Raw genomic sequence first — 18,179 nt, forward strand, 5'->3', positions numbered from 1 at the left:
AGGAAGTGTTCCCTTGACTGAGTTGTTTAAAGTCTGAGTTTGCATTGCTATTTTATTCTTTTTCACAAACTTTCCCAGTCTAATTGGGGAAAGCTATCAATTAGCAGTTCACCTTGTTCACAGGTGTTCACTGTTCACAGGTCTGAAAGTTAGAGTGAAAACAGACAAGTTAAAACCTGAGAAACGGACACCGAATTATTTTGATCTTTCTGAAATAACACCCTCTGCGGAAAAAGCATCCAGCATAGAAACCAGAAAAGTAATGTGGAACATACTTACCTGACCCAAGCCCACACAGAGCACGATTTTATGGGAAAAGACTGTGTCCATTAAAGAGAAACAGTGGCTACACCGAGCCCAGCTCGTGCCAGTGGCAGTTCCTGCTTTACTGGAACAGGAGCAATGGTAAGAAGCAATTGGATTTGGCTGATTATTAGTGGGATGCGTGCACTGGAAAAACAAGAAGCAGCAATGCTGCAGCTGGTACCTACTTCATTTCCAGGCTAATGGCAGAAACATCATTGAGGAGGCTGCCCCAGGGCAGCAGCAGCAGGCGGGGAGGGTGTTCAGGGCTGGCAGCAGGAGGGAGTTTCAGCAGTAAAATCCCTGCAACCGCCCAGAAGAGCAGCATAAGAGGAAAACATTGCAAAGGGGAGCTTGCAAGTTGTTTGGCCGTAACTATTAGGTTCATGCTACGTTCACAGCTAGGGGAGTGACGTGCATTTGGAAATTACATGACCTAGCATTAACACCTAAACTTGCTGCAAGGCAATGTGCAGTCCTGGTGTGGCTGGTTTAACTCCTGCCTTTAAAATAACCCAGAGTTTACCTCCAGGAACCCCTGGGTGAGGTTGCAGGAAGCAGTAAATAAATCCTTCCGAAACTGGTACCTTTATCGGCAGCCACTCAGGTGTGGCAGCTGACGCTTGTGCAACGTTGTGGCCAAAAATCCCCGGCGCCACCCCAGCCCTTTTTCGGGAGGCAGCTGTGGTGGGTGGGCAGCGAGGGGGTGCCCGGGGCAGCAGGGGAGGAGGGTGCAGGCAGGGCTGGGGTGGGGGCAGAGCCTGCGGCAACCTGGGAAGGCAAAACTGTAGGTGTGCAAGCAAGGAGCAAAGGAGCGAAACCAGGTGTGGAAGCCATCCAGTTGGCTTCACCTGCACGCTGGGAAGCCTGAGGGATAAATGACCACAAAGGGCCTTTTTTGCAAGGGGCGTGGCTGAGCGACGGAGCATTCAGGCACAGGCCAAGGCAGGGGATTTCACGTAGCCTGTGATGTTGTCTGTGGTGGGTTCTCTTGGCCTCCCAAAGCCCACTCAGACCCCGGGAAGCAAATGGGGGTCACTCTCCAGTGAGTTTTGGAGCGAACCCTGCAAAGCAGCAGCGAGGCGGCAGAGCTGTTGTCCTCAGAGGAGACGCGGATCTGAGTGCCAGAGCACCAGATTCCTGCAGCATGAAAGCAGCACAGCCAACAGCATTCCTCTGCCAAGGAGCAGGCCCCGCCACGTGTGCAGCCTGCAGAGCCCCACGCCAGCACCTCGTATGCCCAGGGCTGCCCAGCACGGTTTCAGTGGTGCTGGGGGTGCTCCTGCTCTGCTGCCAGGCATCACTTTTAGAAGAGAAAACGGGGCTCCTGCCAGCCCCCAAACATGTCTGCCGTAACAGACACCCCCCTGCTCTCAGGGTGGCAGCCCCACAGTGGTCACCCTTGGCCAGGCACCCTGAGATGCCGCTGGCAAACCAAGTCCTCCAAGGATTGCTTTCAGCATTAGGGGACTGACTTGTTTTCTTATGTTCTCATTTCTGGAGGGAAAAAAACCAGCCCAGCCTCAACATGTAGTCAGCCCAGAACTGTAGCAAAAAACTCCTTTTTCAGCACTGTAGGAAATGGCAGACTTGCAGCTTCTCATGGAGAAAGCTGCAAATCCCAGCTTGATGTTACAAGCAGCTCTGGTGACATCCCAGTTACAGCCTGGGTGGGAGCATGCCCTCAGATGCACAGGGCACCTCAGCAATACCTGTCCAGCAGCAGTGGGCAGGGTACATTAGTGACTATCCATTAATAAACCCTGTTGCAGAGTAATTACAGCTGTAGAGGTTCACTGGAGTGCTAGCCACTGGGCAAGCTCTGACCCAGCCCTATACAACTCCCCACACTCTTTAAGACCCTTGCATTTCTCTAAGACCGTGCATTTTTAAGACCCAAGGACATGACGGTAGTGCCCAGTCACTCTTCTGCTGGCATAGCAAGAGCTTGAAAGCATCAGGCAGAGTTCACACCTTCTTCATGCAGTAAACCAGACAGGAGATAAAAATCCATCAGAAACCTTGGCAGGTCCAGTCACAATGGAGGAGTTTTTCTTTTGAAAATATCAGGACCCTGAGCAACATGATCTAGTTTTGAGGCTGGATCCAGGTTAGATCGAAGCCCCGCTCCAAGTGCATGGTAGGACCAGCACCCCTCCGGAGATCTCCCACCCTGCATTGTTTTACAGGCCTGTGACCAGGTCTCCCCACACCTGGAAGCCAGCCTTTGAAGCTGCAACAATGCCACGCTCCACCCTTTTGGTTGCATTACAGCTCCAAGCACCCTGCCCATCTGCTGAAAGAATTTAAAACCAGGTTTCCAAAAAAATCCCTCATCAGGACGGAGGTGAAATGTCCTTTTCTGAATGAGGCTGCACGACATTTCTGAGGGAGGGAGATGCAGGAAAAAAACAGAGCTGCAAACTCATAACTGACCGCTGCGCTGGGGACCATTATGGGTTGAACCCTTAAATAGCAGGGGCTGTCGCTTGGGTGAGAGCGAAGCAGAGGTGGTATGAAATATCACACCACTTCTGCAGCGGTGCCTGCAGACCCGTACATGATAACGTGAGTGACAGCTCTATGTTGATTCTCAGGGCAAACAAGTCCCCACACACCAATTTTTAACCGCAACATCGTAAGTACTTGGTTGTATTACTCAGCCTTTGCTGAGAGCTGTTCTCACAAACACAACCCTTGGAATAAAACAATAATTACCTTTTCTTTTCCCTTGAGGAAGTGCCAGATTTCCTATTTTTGCTATAAACTTCCTCATTCTCAACACAACCCCGCTGTAGCTGCTGTACAGCCCGTACTCACCACAGCGTGGCTTGGGGACACGCACAGCCCCCCACGCGGGCAGGCGGGTGGGTTTGGGTGAAGCACAGGTGCACAGTTGGGGCTGGGTGACAAGGTGGGGGCAGCCCACGGGTGCCTCGGGCCACCACCACCCTGTCACCCCGTGCACAGAGATGGCAGCTGAGGATGGGAACAGCCGGAGGAAAGGTGCCAGCTCGTGCTCTTGGTGGTGTCTCCCGGCTCGCACACTGACGACAGCCAGGCGGGCAGATGCAATTTGTTGCACCTTCCTCCAACACCAGCGTGCAAGAGCGCACAGGCTCAGGAGGTCACTGGCAGCTGGGAAATCCTCACGTCTGCTGGCAGGGAGACCTTGCTGTCAGCGGTGGCGGGTGTCCTCCTCTTTCTGGCCCCATCATGCCAGACCTTGGCAGGCTCCCGTGGTTGTCAGTGCTGAGCAGGAACAAGAGCTGCACCCTGGTGAGATGTCAGAGCTGCCAAAAGCGGTGGCTCCAGCTCTCTCCACATACTGGACCCCCACCTTGGGCATGGAGTTGGGGACCGGGTCACCCCACTGCAATGGCAGCCCACCACAGCCACCCTATCCCACAGCCACAGACAGCGGCCCCCTCCTGCCATTCAGAAAACCCGCAACAGAGCACAAGGGTCTGTGGGCAGAGGAGGGGGGAACAGAGAGGGAAAATAACCAAGAAACGTCACTAGAGTGTTTTAAAACATGTTGTGTATACTGGGCTCACCCTGCTCTAAGACCTTCCAGTACAAGAGCCAAGTTCCACTTCCCCGGTGGCTTTTGCCTGTGACCCTCACGTGGTAAAATGATATAGGACAATATATCAGAATGCAGATATCAGACACCACCACCCCCGGCAGGCATGGGGCAAGCCTGGAGCGGTGGCAGCGTGCCGGGGCAGAGCAGTGGCCTGAGGGACAGCACCTGCCCTGCAGCTCAGGAGCCAGCCGACCTCTGGGGCGGGGGAAGCAACACAGGAGCCACGTCCACACAGAGCAAAACGCCCATGCCTTGCCTCCTCCCACGCTCCTGTTCAAGGAAACCTCAATAGCACATTAAGGACTGTAACAGCATTAGCAACCCTCACCAACACATAATGCAGATTTCCATTAATCAAGATAGTGATATGGTCACAAAACAAACATTTTAGCAATGTTCCGCTGTGTGTATCCTTTGATAGAGAATGAATTTTCCCCCTGGAATGGCAAGTCTGCTATCAAACTTCCAGAAATAAAACAGTTTAGAAGAAAGATAAAATGCTTTTGCAAATTTGCAAACCTACGTGTGGTATTCCTATCTTACAATTCTCACATTCTTTAGATATTTAAATATCTATAGGCTTTGCTTTGTTCCTGTATTCTTTCATCTTTTTCCAGTAGCTTCATTCAATTTCAGCCAAATAAATGAATCCAGCAGATCTACAGATGCTGTCATGAGAACTCAGAAGAGCATTGATCCTACAGACAGTTTTCTCAGCGAAAGAACACAGGGCCAATTACAGCAGAGAGCAGCAGTCAAAGGTTTTTTCTGTGTTCCTTCCTACACCTGCTTTTCCCTCATTTTTAGAGAGGAAACGACAATGTTACAAGCACCGTAATCAAAGGGCCTGTTCAAACTCTCCCCGCCTCAGAATCCTCCGTATAATGGTAATTTAAAACTTTCTTTTTCACTGAGACAATAACTCTCAACAAGTCCTGGAAAGATAGTAGAACTTGTGCTCCTATGACTTGTCCTCCTCCTCCTACGCCAGTTGCAGAAAGAGCTCTGCTGGGAAGGCACTAGCAAAGCGTCAGGGTTTTGTCATGGAAAACCAGTTACCTGCGGCCGTGGATATGCAGCAGGGTTTAACGAGCGAGATCAAGGGAGTATAAATACGTCACTGCTTATGCTATTTTCAGTTTGCCTCCTCTGCTATTGAACTTTCCTGGTATCAAGAAAATTAAATGAAATGGCCAAAAGCCAATGATGATTTCAGTTATTTACAGGACCGGGAGCCCACAGAATAAACTCCTCAGAATAAAACTAATCTAAGATGAAAGCTCTGTTTGTAAGAGGATTCAGTTGGATATTTTCAAGCGTTCATTATAACTGATCCAAAACATCTGGGAAGCATCCTGCAAAGGCTGATGCAGTTATGACTAACTAACTAAAAAAAGCTACTTTCAAACATTAAGGAGCAGGCAAATAAGTACTCCTGCTACAAGATTGTTCCAGGGTGCATAAATGCTGATAAACAAGCACCGCGAGGTAAGGTCACATTGCAACCCCCAATCCTGCAGTGGATCTCCACCTCAGGTAGCTTATGAGCAAGTCCATCTGTCAGGAATCTCGCTCCCAGGTTGGTGGATGAAAACCACACAGCAACCAACACTCGCTGTCCTTGGCCAGCTTGTTAAACAGAAGAGGTGAGATTTTGGGGAGAGGAAGCGCTGTCACAAGCAGCAGAGCAAACAATATGATTCCTGGAGGAATTCAGTTTGGGAACCACCAGGTTGTAACTTGCCCCCTGGACACAAAACGTGCCAGACTGCCACACAACTTGCTTTAAAAAGCTTATAAACAGGGTGACATTTTTTCTGTCTGCCAAAAGGACCTAAACATTTTAGAACATTGCTGGAAAAGAGGAAAACAAATGTGCAACAATCCTAAGTTATTAATCTACAAATAGTAATTCGATTTTTTGAGGAGTGTGTATATATATGTATATAATTGCCCAAAAGAATTACTTTCAAGGCAGAACTTCTTTTGAAATTTGGCCCTTCAGGCAACATTCATACACACCCCTGTGAAAGCGCTGAGGAGAGCATTGCAGGGGAGAGGTGGTCTGTCTGTAGAAGCCCCTTTAAAGGCCACAGCAACACCTCCGGCAGCCTGGGCCTCTTACAGCCAGTAGGACTATGAGGAGCTGGAGCGAGGTAACTAACCACCTTTATAATATATCAATGAATTTTATGATTTTATAATGATTTCACCAAGTGCTCCCAAATCCAGTTATGGATCAAGAACATCTGCCATACCACCATGGGTTACAATGCCAGTGATATTATGAAATTAAGTACTTCCAGATTTTCTTTACTCCACCCAATGACAGCGAAGGATCACATTAGGAAAAAAGCCTTCATATTTGGGAAGGGCTGAAAATCTCCAGAGTTGTACAGGATACCAGTTTCCATCTGACGAAGTGGTAGAACAAAGTGTTCTATTAAAACATAATCTATTTTCTTGCTGCATAGAAATAAGTCCAAGTAGGTTTGAAATGAAAAAATACTTGAAGTTTCGCAACTTAAAAAAATCCCAAATACCAATTTTGTTCTAAGAAAAAAGTTAAAAGTTGATAGTCCAGAAAAACTAACACCAAGCTTTCCTAAAAGAATCAGTGATTTAAGTAAAAGCACCGTTAATAGTTCACTGAATGGCATTAATTCTCTTTTCTGTATTCAATCTTCCAGCTGCGAGTTCAGAAAACACTTCAGTTTCATTTGACCAGTATCTCTTCAACCATACTAATATTTAGAGATAATGGGGTTTTTTCATCATTAGAAAATGACAAGCAAAATGCTTTCTTGTTGTTATTTTACAATGACTCAAGCAAGCAGAGAGATTTAAGTCAGAAGTATTGAGATCTGTGAATCCGGAGAGCCACAGAGTATTTTTAGGGGACAGTCAATGACCACAGAATTCACTTCCACCTTGTTGCACTGGCAGGTTTGGCAAGGCAGGAAGCTTCTAGTTGTTAACATCTCAGATGTTTATGTTTTCAAGTGTCTCTCTCTCTAAGCCCTCCTGACATGAGGATTAGGACGTGAATAAGACCAAAAAAACCTATCAACGAAAAATGTCAAATACGGGTGTAAGTTCAGAGAGCAAACATAACCCATCTGACTTCCAGAGCTGCTGAGCAGCCCTAGCACCACAGTGCCATAATGTGGCATTTGCAAAAGAGATCTCACATTAAAATTTGACTTCAACTAGGTGCTGATGAGCAACTGCCTGTTCTCAAGACTGATGTAGTTTGTGAACATGATCTAGTTTGGTTCAGGTGGAAAGGAAGCAGATGCATGCAGGGGCAACTTGGTATCCTGAAGTCTACTGCAAGCAACAAACCCAACATCCACAGCTGGCTGTCCCTTCTGTGCTGCAGAACTGAAAAGGTGGGTGTTCTCAGCTCCCTGCTGGCCTAGGGACAACTGCTTTGGGGTGTGAATGAACATGCCACTTCAGTTGTCGCCTGTGAGTGCCCACAAGAGGTGTCAGTTCACCTCTTTTTAAAACACTCCATTGATCCTCATGCAGAATTTTCAGAGCACCCTGGCTTATCAGCTCAGCAACCTGATGAAGATGCACATCTGCCTCCATAGAAAAGCATCTCCTTTAAGGACACAGAAGTTTAAACACGTAAAACTCAAGCAACTTGTTTCTAAACACAGAGAAATCTGGAGATTTAATTATCCATTAGTCATACAGTATCCTGAATCAGAATCCTTCCTTCAAAAACAGACACAACATTTACTTCAAGTCTACTAGCATTTGCTTTGTTGGTCTTGAACCCAGAACTGACTGATGGTACATTTTAGAAACGGTAAAGGATCCTAAACATCAAGCATATAGTGGAAACACTCTCTGATAAATTTCATGAATTCTCATTTTAAAATGCTGATTTGTTAGAAACTAAATGCTTCTAATCCAGTTGTAATCGTAGAAGTACTTCCGTGTTAGAGATCTTGCCCTATTAAACTTGGGCTTATTGTATCCAAGCTACTTGCAAATGATGAATATTTTCATAAGCAGATTTCTGTCAGTCTTTACATAAAGTATCATGGCTAACAGCTTGTTAAACTGAATGAGATCAACAGGTTGGCTTCCAGTGTCAATGAAAACTAAATCAGAAGAACGAAAATGAAGCATTCCACAAGGATTTTTCGTGTTATTTGTGTTTATATAAAAATACTTCCTTTAAACAACTGTTAAGAGGTCAACTCATTTAAAAATGATAATTTGGGATTAGCTATGTTGAAATGCAAACAAGTACGTTTATTAAAATAACTAACTTTCACTGGATTTGCCTGGGAAAACTGATTTCTTACAAAATAAATTATCTTCTACAGACCATACCATCTAAAAGAAATGCAAGAATCAGGAAGAAAGTACAAAGACCACTCAAAACAATACCAAACATTCTAGTGCTCATCTATGAGATGTATTATCTATAAAATAGTTTAGTATTTCAAATTACAAGTTTCTAATAAAATAACAAACTTCAACAGGATTGATTGTTTCCTTTGCAGGGACAAGTGCTGTTACAGTTACACAGAAATGTAAATGTTTATTGAAAACCTAAGGCTAAAACTGGCACCTGCTACACAAGTGACAACGTCAGCTTTCTTTTGTCAGAAGGATCTACCGCACACAACACAACTCCTTGTTGCAAATAAATGTATCAACCGAACAGCTTAAAGTGGCAAAAAGGTGTTTGCCAAGCTTCATCTTGGACCCCATTTGATGTCTTTTACACCATGAAATTGCCTTTTCAGAGCATGGCTGTCTGCCCACTCAGCATTTAGATATGAGTCATCGTCATCCTCTTCTAGTTTCTGTAAACAGAACGGACAGGTGAAGAAGGCAGTAAATAACATAACCTCCAGTTAGTGTCTGCAACAGCACAGCTCACACGCAGTAAAAAGACACTGTTACCTTAAGTTCCTCCTGCTTTTTGTAGTAATACAGCATCATCTGTTTTTGCTCTTCATGACTAATCAGAGGTTCACGCCCTGGAGCTCCTTGTCCTTTCTGAAAGGGAAATCATAAATTTTATTTATGATGGCATCTGCGATACAGAAGAGAAGTTGCTATGCAAAGATAGCAAAATCTTTTTTCAGACAATAGGATTTCTGAAATTTAATGAAGTCCCTCAGAACAGGAAAATAAAAGTTGAAAAACTTCTGCAGCATTCAAGTAAGAATTATTTTTTCATCTCAGCATCTGAATCACGCTGTCAATTTTGTGAACATCAATGGAAGTTGCAATAGGATTGAGTTTATTTTACTTATACTCCTCTAAAAGACATAATAAATCTCTGGTTTAAGGTCGTTCCAGATGTCTTGGGATGGGTCCATCCATCTTCAGCTCCCCTGCTAATACAAACTCAAGATGGCACATGACTTAAGTAAAGCAGGGAAGGAAGGTAGTTACAAAACACTACAGATAAAAGAAATTTTGTTACTACAAATATTCCCCCCCCCCCCCCTCCCCAGGCAACTGTCCTTATGGAAGAAATAATGCACATAGCAGAAAATAGCTGACGACAGCTATTGTCAGCAATAGCAAACAGAACAGTTTGAAAGGAGATGGTGAATCCTCTCTGGAACAAAAAGGGTCGAAGGTGGTTTAATTTAGCTCTCTAACCCAAAAATGCAGGCATCTCTTGTCAGATTGAAAACCACCATACTACTCTGCATTCTCTGAAGAGGCCCATCAACTAATTAAACAGTAAGACAACTTTCCTGGGAGCCTAACACCTCAACGGCTGTTGATTTGTCAAACAATTTTTCAGTCACCCTGATAGGAAAAAGAAAGCAATTCTGTTCTTCTAAATGACAAACACATAAATCACTTGACTTATTTTTCAGGAATCCTATTACAGACACCTGCAGATAATAAGATCTGCCATAAACCTCAATACTTTCTGTGGCAGAGAAGCTCTCACTGACATGGAAGTGAAATGCAGCTCCAGAGTAATTCTGAGCTATGGGCAAGTACTCAAAGACATTTGACATTCACAAAAGCACCCTTTGAATGTGGTTTTATAGAGAGACAGACAGACACACGAACAGTGAGCATCTTCTGCCAAAGCTCTGAAAATGAACTGAAACCTCAAACATTCTTTCCTTGAGTATGGCATTGTCACCACCGATGAACACAACTGCACAGTTAGTACACAATCATTTTGTCCAAAAAATAATGAACAGTCCCAGTAGCTTGGTACTAATTATGATACTGCAAGAATATGACCATTGTGTCAGACACCAGTATACGCTTAACGACTGGCTTTTGCTGAAGCATCAGGTCTATAAACTGAGAAGCAGCAGGACAACTTTGCCTCATTTTAGCTAATTACTCCGGAGGATGACTCAGACCTGTGTTCAAATTAATACAGAAGGCCTCATCTGCTTCATCACATCTCACAACTGGAAAGTCTCATTTCTTTAAAAAAAGTTCAGCTGGAAGCTTTCAGTAAGCTGCTGCCAACAGCACAACTGGGTGGTACGGGCCCAGCAGCTCGTTCTTCCTTCTAGCACCGAGCGAACGCTCACTTAACACTTTGGAGAAGCGGAAGGTCAGGCTCTTGCACAACCTGTGTCCTCTCAAAAAAAGAGAGACATGTCCACATTTCCAAGGCAATTGAAACAGTCTGAGGACCTGCCATCCAGAAACTCAGGACATCACTGGCAGAAAATTACTGAGTTACAGACACTGCCTTTCAGACACAGAACAGACTAAAACAGAAATGAAAGGTATCCACACCACATATGCACAAAACATTAAAAATGTTTTTTAAGGGCCAGAAAAAAAATGGTGATGGAGAGAAAAACATTCACAAGTACAATTAGAAAAACTGGGCAGACTGAATGACTGGGTCTGGTCAGTGCTCTTGCACCGAGATGAAACTGAGAGCCACTTGAGGTTTTTTTAACTTTTCAATTTGCACTTCATCTATTTTTAAATACCTCCTTGCTGTACTTTTTAAAAGTGCTATGGAGCAAGTAATAGCATCCACAGTATTTAACTTGACAGGCAAAGAGATTACTAAAGAAAAACTTAGCATATAATAAACTAAAACCTTAAAATAGTTGTACAGTTTTGACACTCAAGCCGGAACTAATCTAATCCATTTTATACACCTATGGAAAATTCTCCCCCACAGAGAATTAGACAGCCAAAGGTGAGTAACTTGTAAAGAAAACTCCCAGCGACACTTACTTTCTGTATCTTGACAATGATGGTTGTTTTCTCATTTTTGCCTACATAGTCGGAGAGCAACTTTGTCTCTTTCAACTCCTTTCCTGCCCACCACAATTGTGCTTCTGATTCTGGTATAACTTCAAGTCCAGCCTTTGATAAACAAAAAACCAAACAAGGTGAAGTGGTGTGTGTGTGTGTTTTTTGCCTTTTTTCAAATGCAGAAACATTTTCTGGGAAAATCTTTCTGGAATTCCTAACAGAAAGGCCAGTGTAATTTCAGACTACACTTCTGCTACATCTCTGTCCTCATACTAATTGACAGCATTTTTGCTCATATTCCATTCAATCCTGATCTAACATGAACACTTAGGGCAATAAATTCTCAATACTGGCATAAGACAGACATGACAAGCTATTTAAAATGAGTCCCAGATTTACCTGAACTTTGTATGTAACATTTGAAATCAATTTCATTCTTCCTTCCAGTTAAGCTATTGGTGTGCTTTTACATAAACTACCAGAAAAAATACTAAACAGAATTTGTTATGCAAATAAAAACAACCTTCGCTGATAAAACGGAGAACATAGAACATAGTTAACCCAGGCACTACATATAATCCAAATACTTTACTGCATACATGAGTTCCAGACAAGTCTTCTCTGTCTTCAATCTCCATCCTAACTGGATCATGTGGAGGCAATCCCATTGGATACACAATCATTACAGCCCCTCGGAGCTGGTCCAATGCATCTTTCACCATCTCCATATTAACACACACATTGGCCTGAACTTGTTTCTGAAATACAGACAGGGATCATTGGTAATTTAAAAAAACATGCAGAAAGCCTTTGCTTTGTAGTCAGTTCAAAGGTTCAATAGTGGGTATTTGAGCAAAGGTAACTGGCTGCACAAAGATATCAGAGCCACAAATTTTCGCATTTGAATGTTGACTTCTGAACACAGCACTCCACTTTTGCCCCTTCCATTTAGCTTGCTTACACAGGGGGTGGTGGTGGGAAGAGATCGTCACTAAATTGTGCAGGAGGTATTTAGTAACAAATGTCTTTGGGATACAGGCATTTGAACAAGTACACGTGACCACAGAAACTGCATGGGGGAGTCTTTTGTTCTGAGTACTTGTGATCCATGAACAAGATTCAAACCAGCAGAATTCAAGTGAAGGTTAGAGAAGGGATCTTAAAACTTGAGCAAAAAAATAGAACACAATATGAGCAGAAGAGTAAAGCTTGGCATATTGCACAGCTTATGCAGAGATCCGTAACCTCAAATACTTGAGATCATTCCAAACCCTATCACAACAGATAGAGGAAAACCAAGATGCATCTGGAAGCGCAGAAATCAAGTTTGTGCTTATAGATTTACCAGTTCCAATATTTTATGGAACAAGGTTCATAAAGAGAGTAAGAGAATGTTGCCTCCTTGTGGACATTTTAAAACTAATTGTCCGGCAAGTACAATTGGTTTCCCAATCTCAGATTATCAACTGTTATTTTTTTTAAAAAATACACTGGCATATTTCTTCACTTCCATCATTGTAAAGTGACGAACCTAACAAACCACTTCCCAAACTATCCTTAACTTCATTCACCAATGAAGGGCAGTAATTTTGGGAGTAAGTCAGCATGCAGGGCATCAATTTTGCAACTTTTTATTGTAACTGACAACAGGGTATATAGTTAGAGGTTTGACCCAGGAAGACCTGCAAAGTGGAGACCAGATCTGCAGATATTTTTGACTCAACAAGTAAAATTTCGCATTATTGATTTCCTCCCTGTTTAGAAACAGAGCTGATGACAGGCAATCCAACAGGAAAAAAAAAAAAAAAAGCCTATTGAGAAAATCTTTATAGTCCAGAAGCTTTAGTCTGAAACATCTCTCATTTTGTGTAATTTTGCTATGACTAAGAACAGTTTGGCTGAAATCATGCCTCAGTTCAGGAAGTCTGCTGCACCTCAACACACTGAGTGCTGCCAGGTGACAGGACAGCTCCTCAGCTTGCCTCCATGGGGCCCTTGGAAACACTGAGCTGCTCACTCCAAATGACTGATATGACACCGTTATCAGCAACAAAACAGCCAGCAAGTCCAATTTGAGTGCACAGGCAACACCAAAAGTTCAGTAACATTATCCATTTCCATAACTGGTTTAAGGCTGTTTTAAAGTTCCACACATACCAGTTCCCAGAACTGTAAGGGTGGGGAGAAGAAAACTGCTTACAGATGTTTACAAAAAAGAAATCTGGTAATAAATACTATTTAATTTGCATTTCAAAGTCATACAAAAGCTGAGACAGAATGCAGAGCATCTACAGATTGGGACATAGGAGCATACCCTCACACTTATCTTTAAATACCCAAACTTGTTGGGACTGAGCACGCGTCCAAGTGCTTGTAAAACCAAGGCCTAATCTAAGATATTAGAACACATTTTTCAATTAATTACACATAAAACTCAAAAGACTACGTTAACGAGCAAAACCTGGTTTATTCCATGAACACCGCAGAATGCAGTTAATTTTTCACCAGAAAACATGACAAGCATTCGCCCAAAGAATGCATCAATAGCAAATCAAGAGCGTGTGGATAAAATTAAATGTGATTTAATCATTCAATGTGGTCTTGGCTGCCAGCGATCACTTGGAGTTTAATATCTGATTCCTTAACTTGTTGAACCAGCTTGCCAAAAGCCATTAGGAAAATCATTAACAGAAATGTCAGGTTTTATTACACTATACACATCACTTCCATGATATTACTCGAAAACTGTCAGCCCTTGCACTGGAAAAAGTCTATTTTTTCTTAAGCTGCTGCACAACTAGACAGCACCTATTAAGGAGGTCCCACAGACCACAGGCTACTTTAGGAAACTTACCCTAGAGACTAATGCCTTGGCTTCCTCTATTGTCTTCTTTATAACTTGCTGCATTTTTTCATTTGGAGCTAAAAATAAGAGACACGTATTTAATAGCCTAGACTTATTATAAAGAAACCAAGCAAACAACCTGTCCAGGTTGTTCTCTACTGTAAGCAAATGAAATGTTGTTAAATCACAAAGCAAGACAGACACTACTGAGTTGCAGTCTATTTACCAGTTTGATAGTTCATTGCTGTTATTTCTTACTAATTTAAGAAACAAAACAGTATTCCTCATGACAGCGCCAAACTTACTTTTCCACAGACATTTGACTGGTATTTGGAACTTCATGTGGGGCAAAAGTACCAAGTTGAAAGCAACAGCCATAATCTCATACCCTCCACAATCAAAAACATCTCTCCCATGATGTACTCACAACTATTGGGGGCTGTACCAGCAGATGTGCTTTAACCAGGGACAACAGCTTGGAGTTTTCTGACCTTTTTCTAAGTAAAATCACAATCTGACATCAACTGCAGTTTTGCAAATACATAGTTATCTACTTTAATTGAGGAGAAGTTTTTTAAAACAAACACAAAAATCCAATTAAATCATGTTCACAGCTGATTAAATACATCATTTGATGGTATTTGCTTTGGCCCACATTTAGACACAATTCAATGTCATAACTTCGTTAATATTACAAAGCTGTTCTCCCACTAACAAACAAATGCCAGAGAACTACTACAAGTGGTACTGTCCTTACGCTAAAGCTGCTTGCAGACTTTCAGTGTAAGGCCCAACACTGCTAACAACCACAACAAACAAGACAGTCTTTGTCTGCATGCCTACTACGTATGAGACAGCCATTTCCGAGAATACAGTTAGGAGGGAAAACTTTTAGCTATGATATAAGCTCTTAATAAAGTTCAGCAGAAGCTTAAATTCAATTGGACAATGCGTTAGAAGAATTATCTTCCCCAAAATAAGACACTGGGAGTAAGCTGTTTGCGTATGACAAGTTAAGACCAAGTTATTCTACTCAAAGATTCCTCTTTAACGGAGCTGCCCTGCAACCAACGTCTAAAGGGCTGCTGACCCAACAAGGGCTGTTGTGGGTGTCAAAAGTACAGGGACAGACAGCAAGACAACAACTGTGGTCTCTTCTGTGCAATTGGTTCTCATGCTCTTGATGGTAAAGCAGTGCTCAAAACACATACCAAGTGCTAAGGCAAAACCACTTGGCTGGAGTTGCAGAAAAAAAAAAGTGATGTGACTGTGTTCTGTAAGTCTGAGTCACAGTCAATGAGAAAAAAGGAGAAACACTAGAAAAACCACCAGTTAATGTATCTTGGAGCCTCTGGAGAAAAACAGTACTTATATATACATTTACAAATGGGAGAATAAATCAAAGAGGAAGAATCAACTTGCTTCTGATAATTGTTTCCTTATCTTTGGAGTTTACTTGCAAAGACTACTGTTGTAAAGTTAAACAGCATAGGTGCTGAAGAGACATACTACTGTTTACGCTTTTAAACCAATACTATACCAGGTCCTAACCCAAGACAGAAGACTTAAGTATCTAACTGATAGTTTACCTAACCTATTGTGAAAACTGGCTCCTGAAATAGCTAGCACTTAACAAATCTACAACTGCCTTTACAAGAATTTATTTATAGGACAATTTTTGTAACTAATATAAGCTGGCTAACACGCTGGCCTGAAATCAGATGTCTACTTAGTATCTACTCATTTTCTAGTGCTTCCAGGACAGCAAGGTAAAAGTGAAAGGTCCAGAATTATGGGGTTTATGTTCCTCATTATATTACAGATTATGTGCAGGGAAAGAAGCAAACATTTACATCTGATTTACCATGTCCATTTCTTCGCCCAATTTCATCCTTTTTGAAGACACTTCCACCACTTGGTACACACTTTTCTGCCCACTCATCCTTTAACTTCAGTTCTTCGATTTGCTCATCTGTCAGTCCTTGCATATTATAAGGCAAGAAAACACCATGCTCTGCCAGCTCCTCCATCTCTTTAAAGTGTTTAGAGAACAAGATTAAAATTCTGTTATTGAGAACATACCATTTAAAAAAGCCTTTCATATTATGTACATGAAGACAAACCTTATTCCTATAATTCAGTTTTTAAAGAGCTTAAGTATATGGAATAAATAATAAGGTACATAAATACACATATATAAATATGTAAGCTGTAATTATATTACAATTCATACATTTCACATATATATGAAGCAATGTAACAAATGACACAGTTGCAGTTATGCAAACCTACATGTTACTGGCTGGCCATAAGCTTTTTCTTTTTGGTACTTCCTTAGCTTTAGCTGACTGGATATTCCGTTTTCCAAGTACTTTTGGGAAAGCAAGTTTTTTCAAAATAGAAACATATTTTATTGTTATACAGTAATCAATGTCTTTGCAGTTGAGAAAATATGTAACTGGACTATCTACAGCTTTGGCTATACAACAGACCCAAAGAGTCGGATTCACACCCAGCACAAAATAAAAAGTAAACAAATGTCTCTATGGTAATTTATGTCTAATCGAGAAGCAATTCTAGCTGAAACAGAGAGGTGTACATGCACAAGGTACAGCCTCACGCAGTGAGAACGGGCAGGGTGTGGATGTCATTTCCTAACTCTGTTATCTAGCCTACAGCATCTGATCCTCAGCCTACAAGGTTCCTCACCACTTCCCCCTCAGAACAACTTACGCAGCTGTCAGCCCACCTCACAGCATCCTTTCCTTGAAGGCCCTCCAGCCTCTTTCCCATCATCATGTTAATTAAAGCATATCCATCTCACAACAGGCACACGAGAAGTACCCCAGGTCTCAAGAAACAGTAATTTTGTTCCCATGGCTTGGGAATATAGGCACCCTCATGAAAACAGAAAGGCCAAGGCTCAGTAAGTGAGTACTGTGGAGTGACAGCAGCAGATCTGTGGAGTGAGTGAGTGCTAGAAACATTGTAACCACAGCACCTGGGTTCAGGATTTTTTAAAATTTCAGATTAGCCTCAGTATGGCCTCATACACTACATACATATTTGTGGCTGGAGCACATCAAGTGTAAATGGGCTGCACTTTTCAGCTCAGTGTCATCTGAATCTCTTCACGTACTCCCAGGCTGATCCACAATGCAAACCAAAGTGGGGCAGCAGGGACAAACAGTAAGTGTTTTTCAAAAGCTGCCTCCTCAGTTGAACTCAAGCATTAATTTAGGTACATCCAGTGAGTCTATCGCACGGCAAGTGGATGCCTGGCGCCAACACGAGAAGTCTATTCACATGGAGGGTACACCGCTGGTCATGGAGTATATACACGGTCTTCCTGGGACAGGACATGCTGCAGTTCAGTCATGCAACGGATGACTTTTCAGCCACGTACAGTGGGAAACTCAGAGCCATACGGTTTCCAAAAAATAAGGATTATTAAAGTACCAGCAGGTGAGCATTTATACATGCTTCGGCGTTTCCAGTGGGTACGCACTGTTCTCGTAAATTTAGGGGAGGATGGCTTGTCTGCCTGGGCTGGGAGCTGAGAGGTACTTCTGAACTCCTGCTGGCAGAAAACTGCGAGCCCAGGAACTCCCCGCCCGCCCCTCCGCCGCCAGCCCCGGTCCGGGACAGCGGGGCACAAGCACCCGGCGGCCGAGCAGCGGCCGAGCCCAGGGCAGCCGGGCTCCCGCGCCCTCGGAGGCGACCTCGAACCCCCGCCCCAGCGCCCCACACCTGCCGGAGGTGCGGCCGGGCCCGGGCCGGCGGGGAGCCCACCGCCGCGGCGGGGGGCCTGTACCTGAGCAGAGGCGCTGCACCTTCAGCCTCCCGTTGTAGATGCGGGCGACGAGGGGGACCAGGTCGGCGAGGCGGGTGCTGCCGGCCGCCTCCAGCAGGAACTGGCTCTCGTTGCAGCGCTTCACGTGTAGCCGGACCATGGCGGGGCTGAGGCCGGGGCCGCTCCGCGCCCGCACGGCGAGAGGAGGCGGCCGTCAGGCCCGCGCAGCCGCTGCCCCTCTGCCCTCCCCCCAGCAACGGCTCCGCGTCCCTGGATACCGGCGGGCCCGGCGCTCCCCAGCCAGCCTAAGGGCGCGGCGCCGCCCGGCTGGCCTCGGCCTCAGCCGGCCCGGCCCGGCTCCCTCTTACCCGCCCGAGCGCCCACCTGAGCCGCCAGCAACGGCCCCGCCC

General features: G+C 44.0%; 1 protein-coding gene across 1 annotated transcript; it reads right to left on the reverse strand.

Annotated features, from left to right (window-relative positions):
- Positions 1-7,544: 7,544 nt before the first annotated feature.
- On the reverse strand, positions 7,545-18,152 carry CFAP298 (cilia and flagella associated protein 298). Its single transcript, XM_037376348.1, has 7 exons — positions 17,791-18,152; positions 15,841-16,008; positions 13,986-14,053; positions 11,731-11,889; positions 11,111-11,242; positions 8,825-8,920; positions 7,545-8,724 (listed from the first exon to the last, which is right to left on the reverse strand). The coding sequence occupies exons 1-7, from the start codon at positions 17,927-17,929 to the stop codon at positions 8,614-8,616; spliced, it is 873 nt and encodes a 290-aa protein (XP_037232245.1). The 5' UTR covers positions 17,930-18,152; the 3' UTR covers positions 7,545-8,613.
- Between the last annotated feature and the right edge of the window lie 27 nt (positions 18,153-18,179).

This window comes from Falco rusticolus, chromosome 2 (assembly GCF_015220075.1).
Source record: "Falco rusticolus isolate bFalRus1 chromosome 2, bFalRus1.pri, whole genome shotgun sequence".
Classification (NCBI taxonomy): Eukaryota; Metazoa; Chordata; class Aves; order Falconiformes; family Falconidae; genus Falco; species Falco rusticolus.

Coding starts and splice junctions, on each gene's coding strand:
- CFAP298 (XM_037376348.1), bottom strand. CDS start 17,929: ATGGTCCGGCTACACGTGAAGCGCTGCAACGAGAGCCAGTTCCTGCTG. Junction 11,890..13,985: donor CCAAGGCATTAGTCTCTAGG/GTAAGTTTCCTA, acceptor TCTGTATTTCAG/AAACAAGTTCAGGCCAATGT. Junction 8,921..11,110: donor TCATTGTCAAGATACAGAAA/GTAAGTGTCGCT, acceptor TTTCCCTTTCAG/AAAGGACAAGGAGCTCCAGG.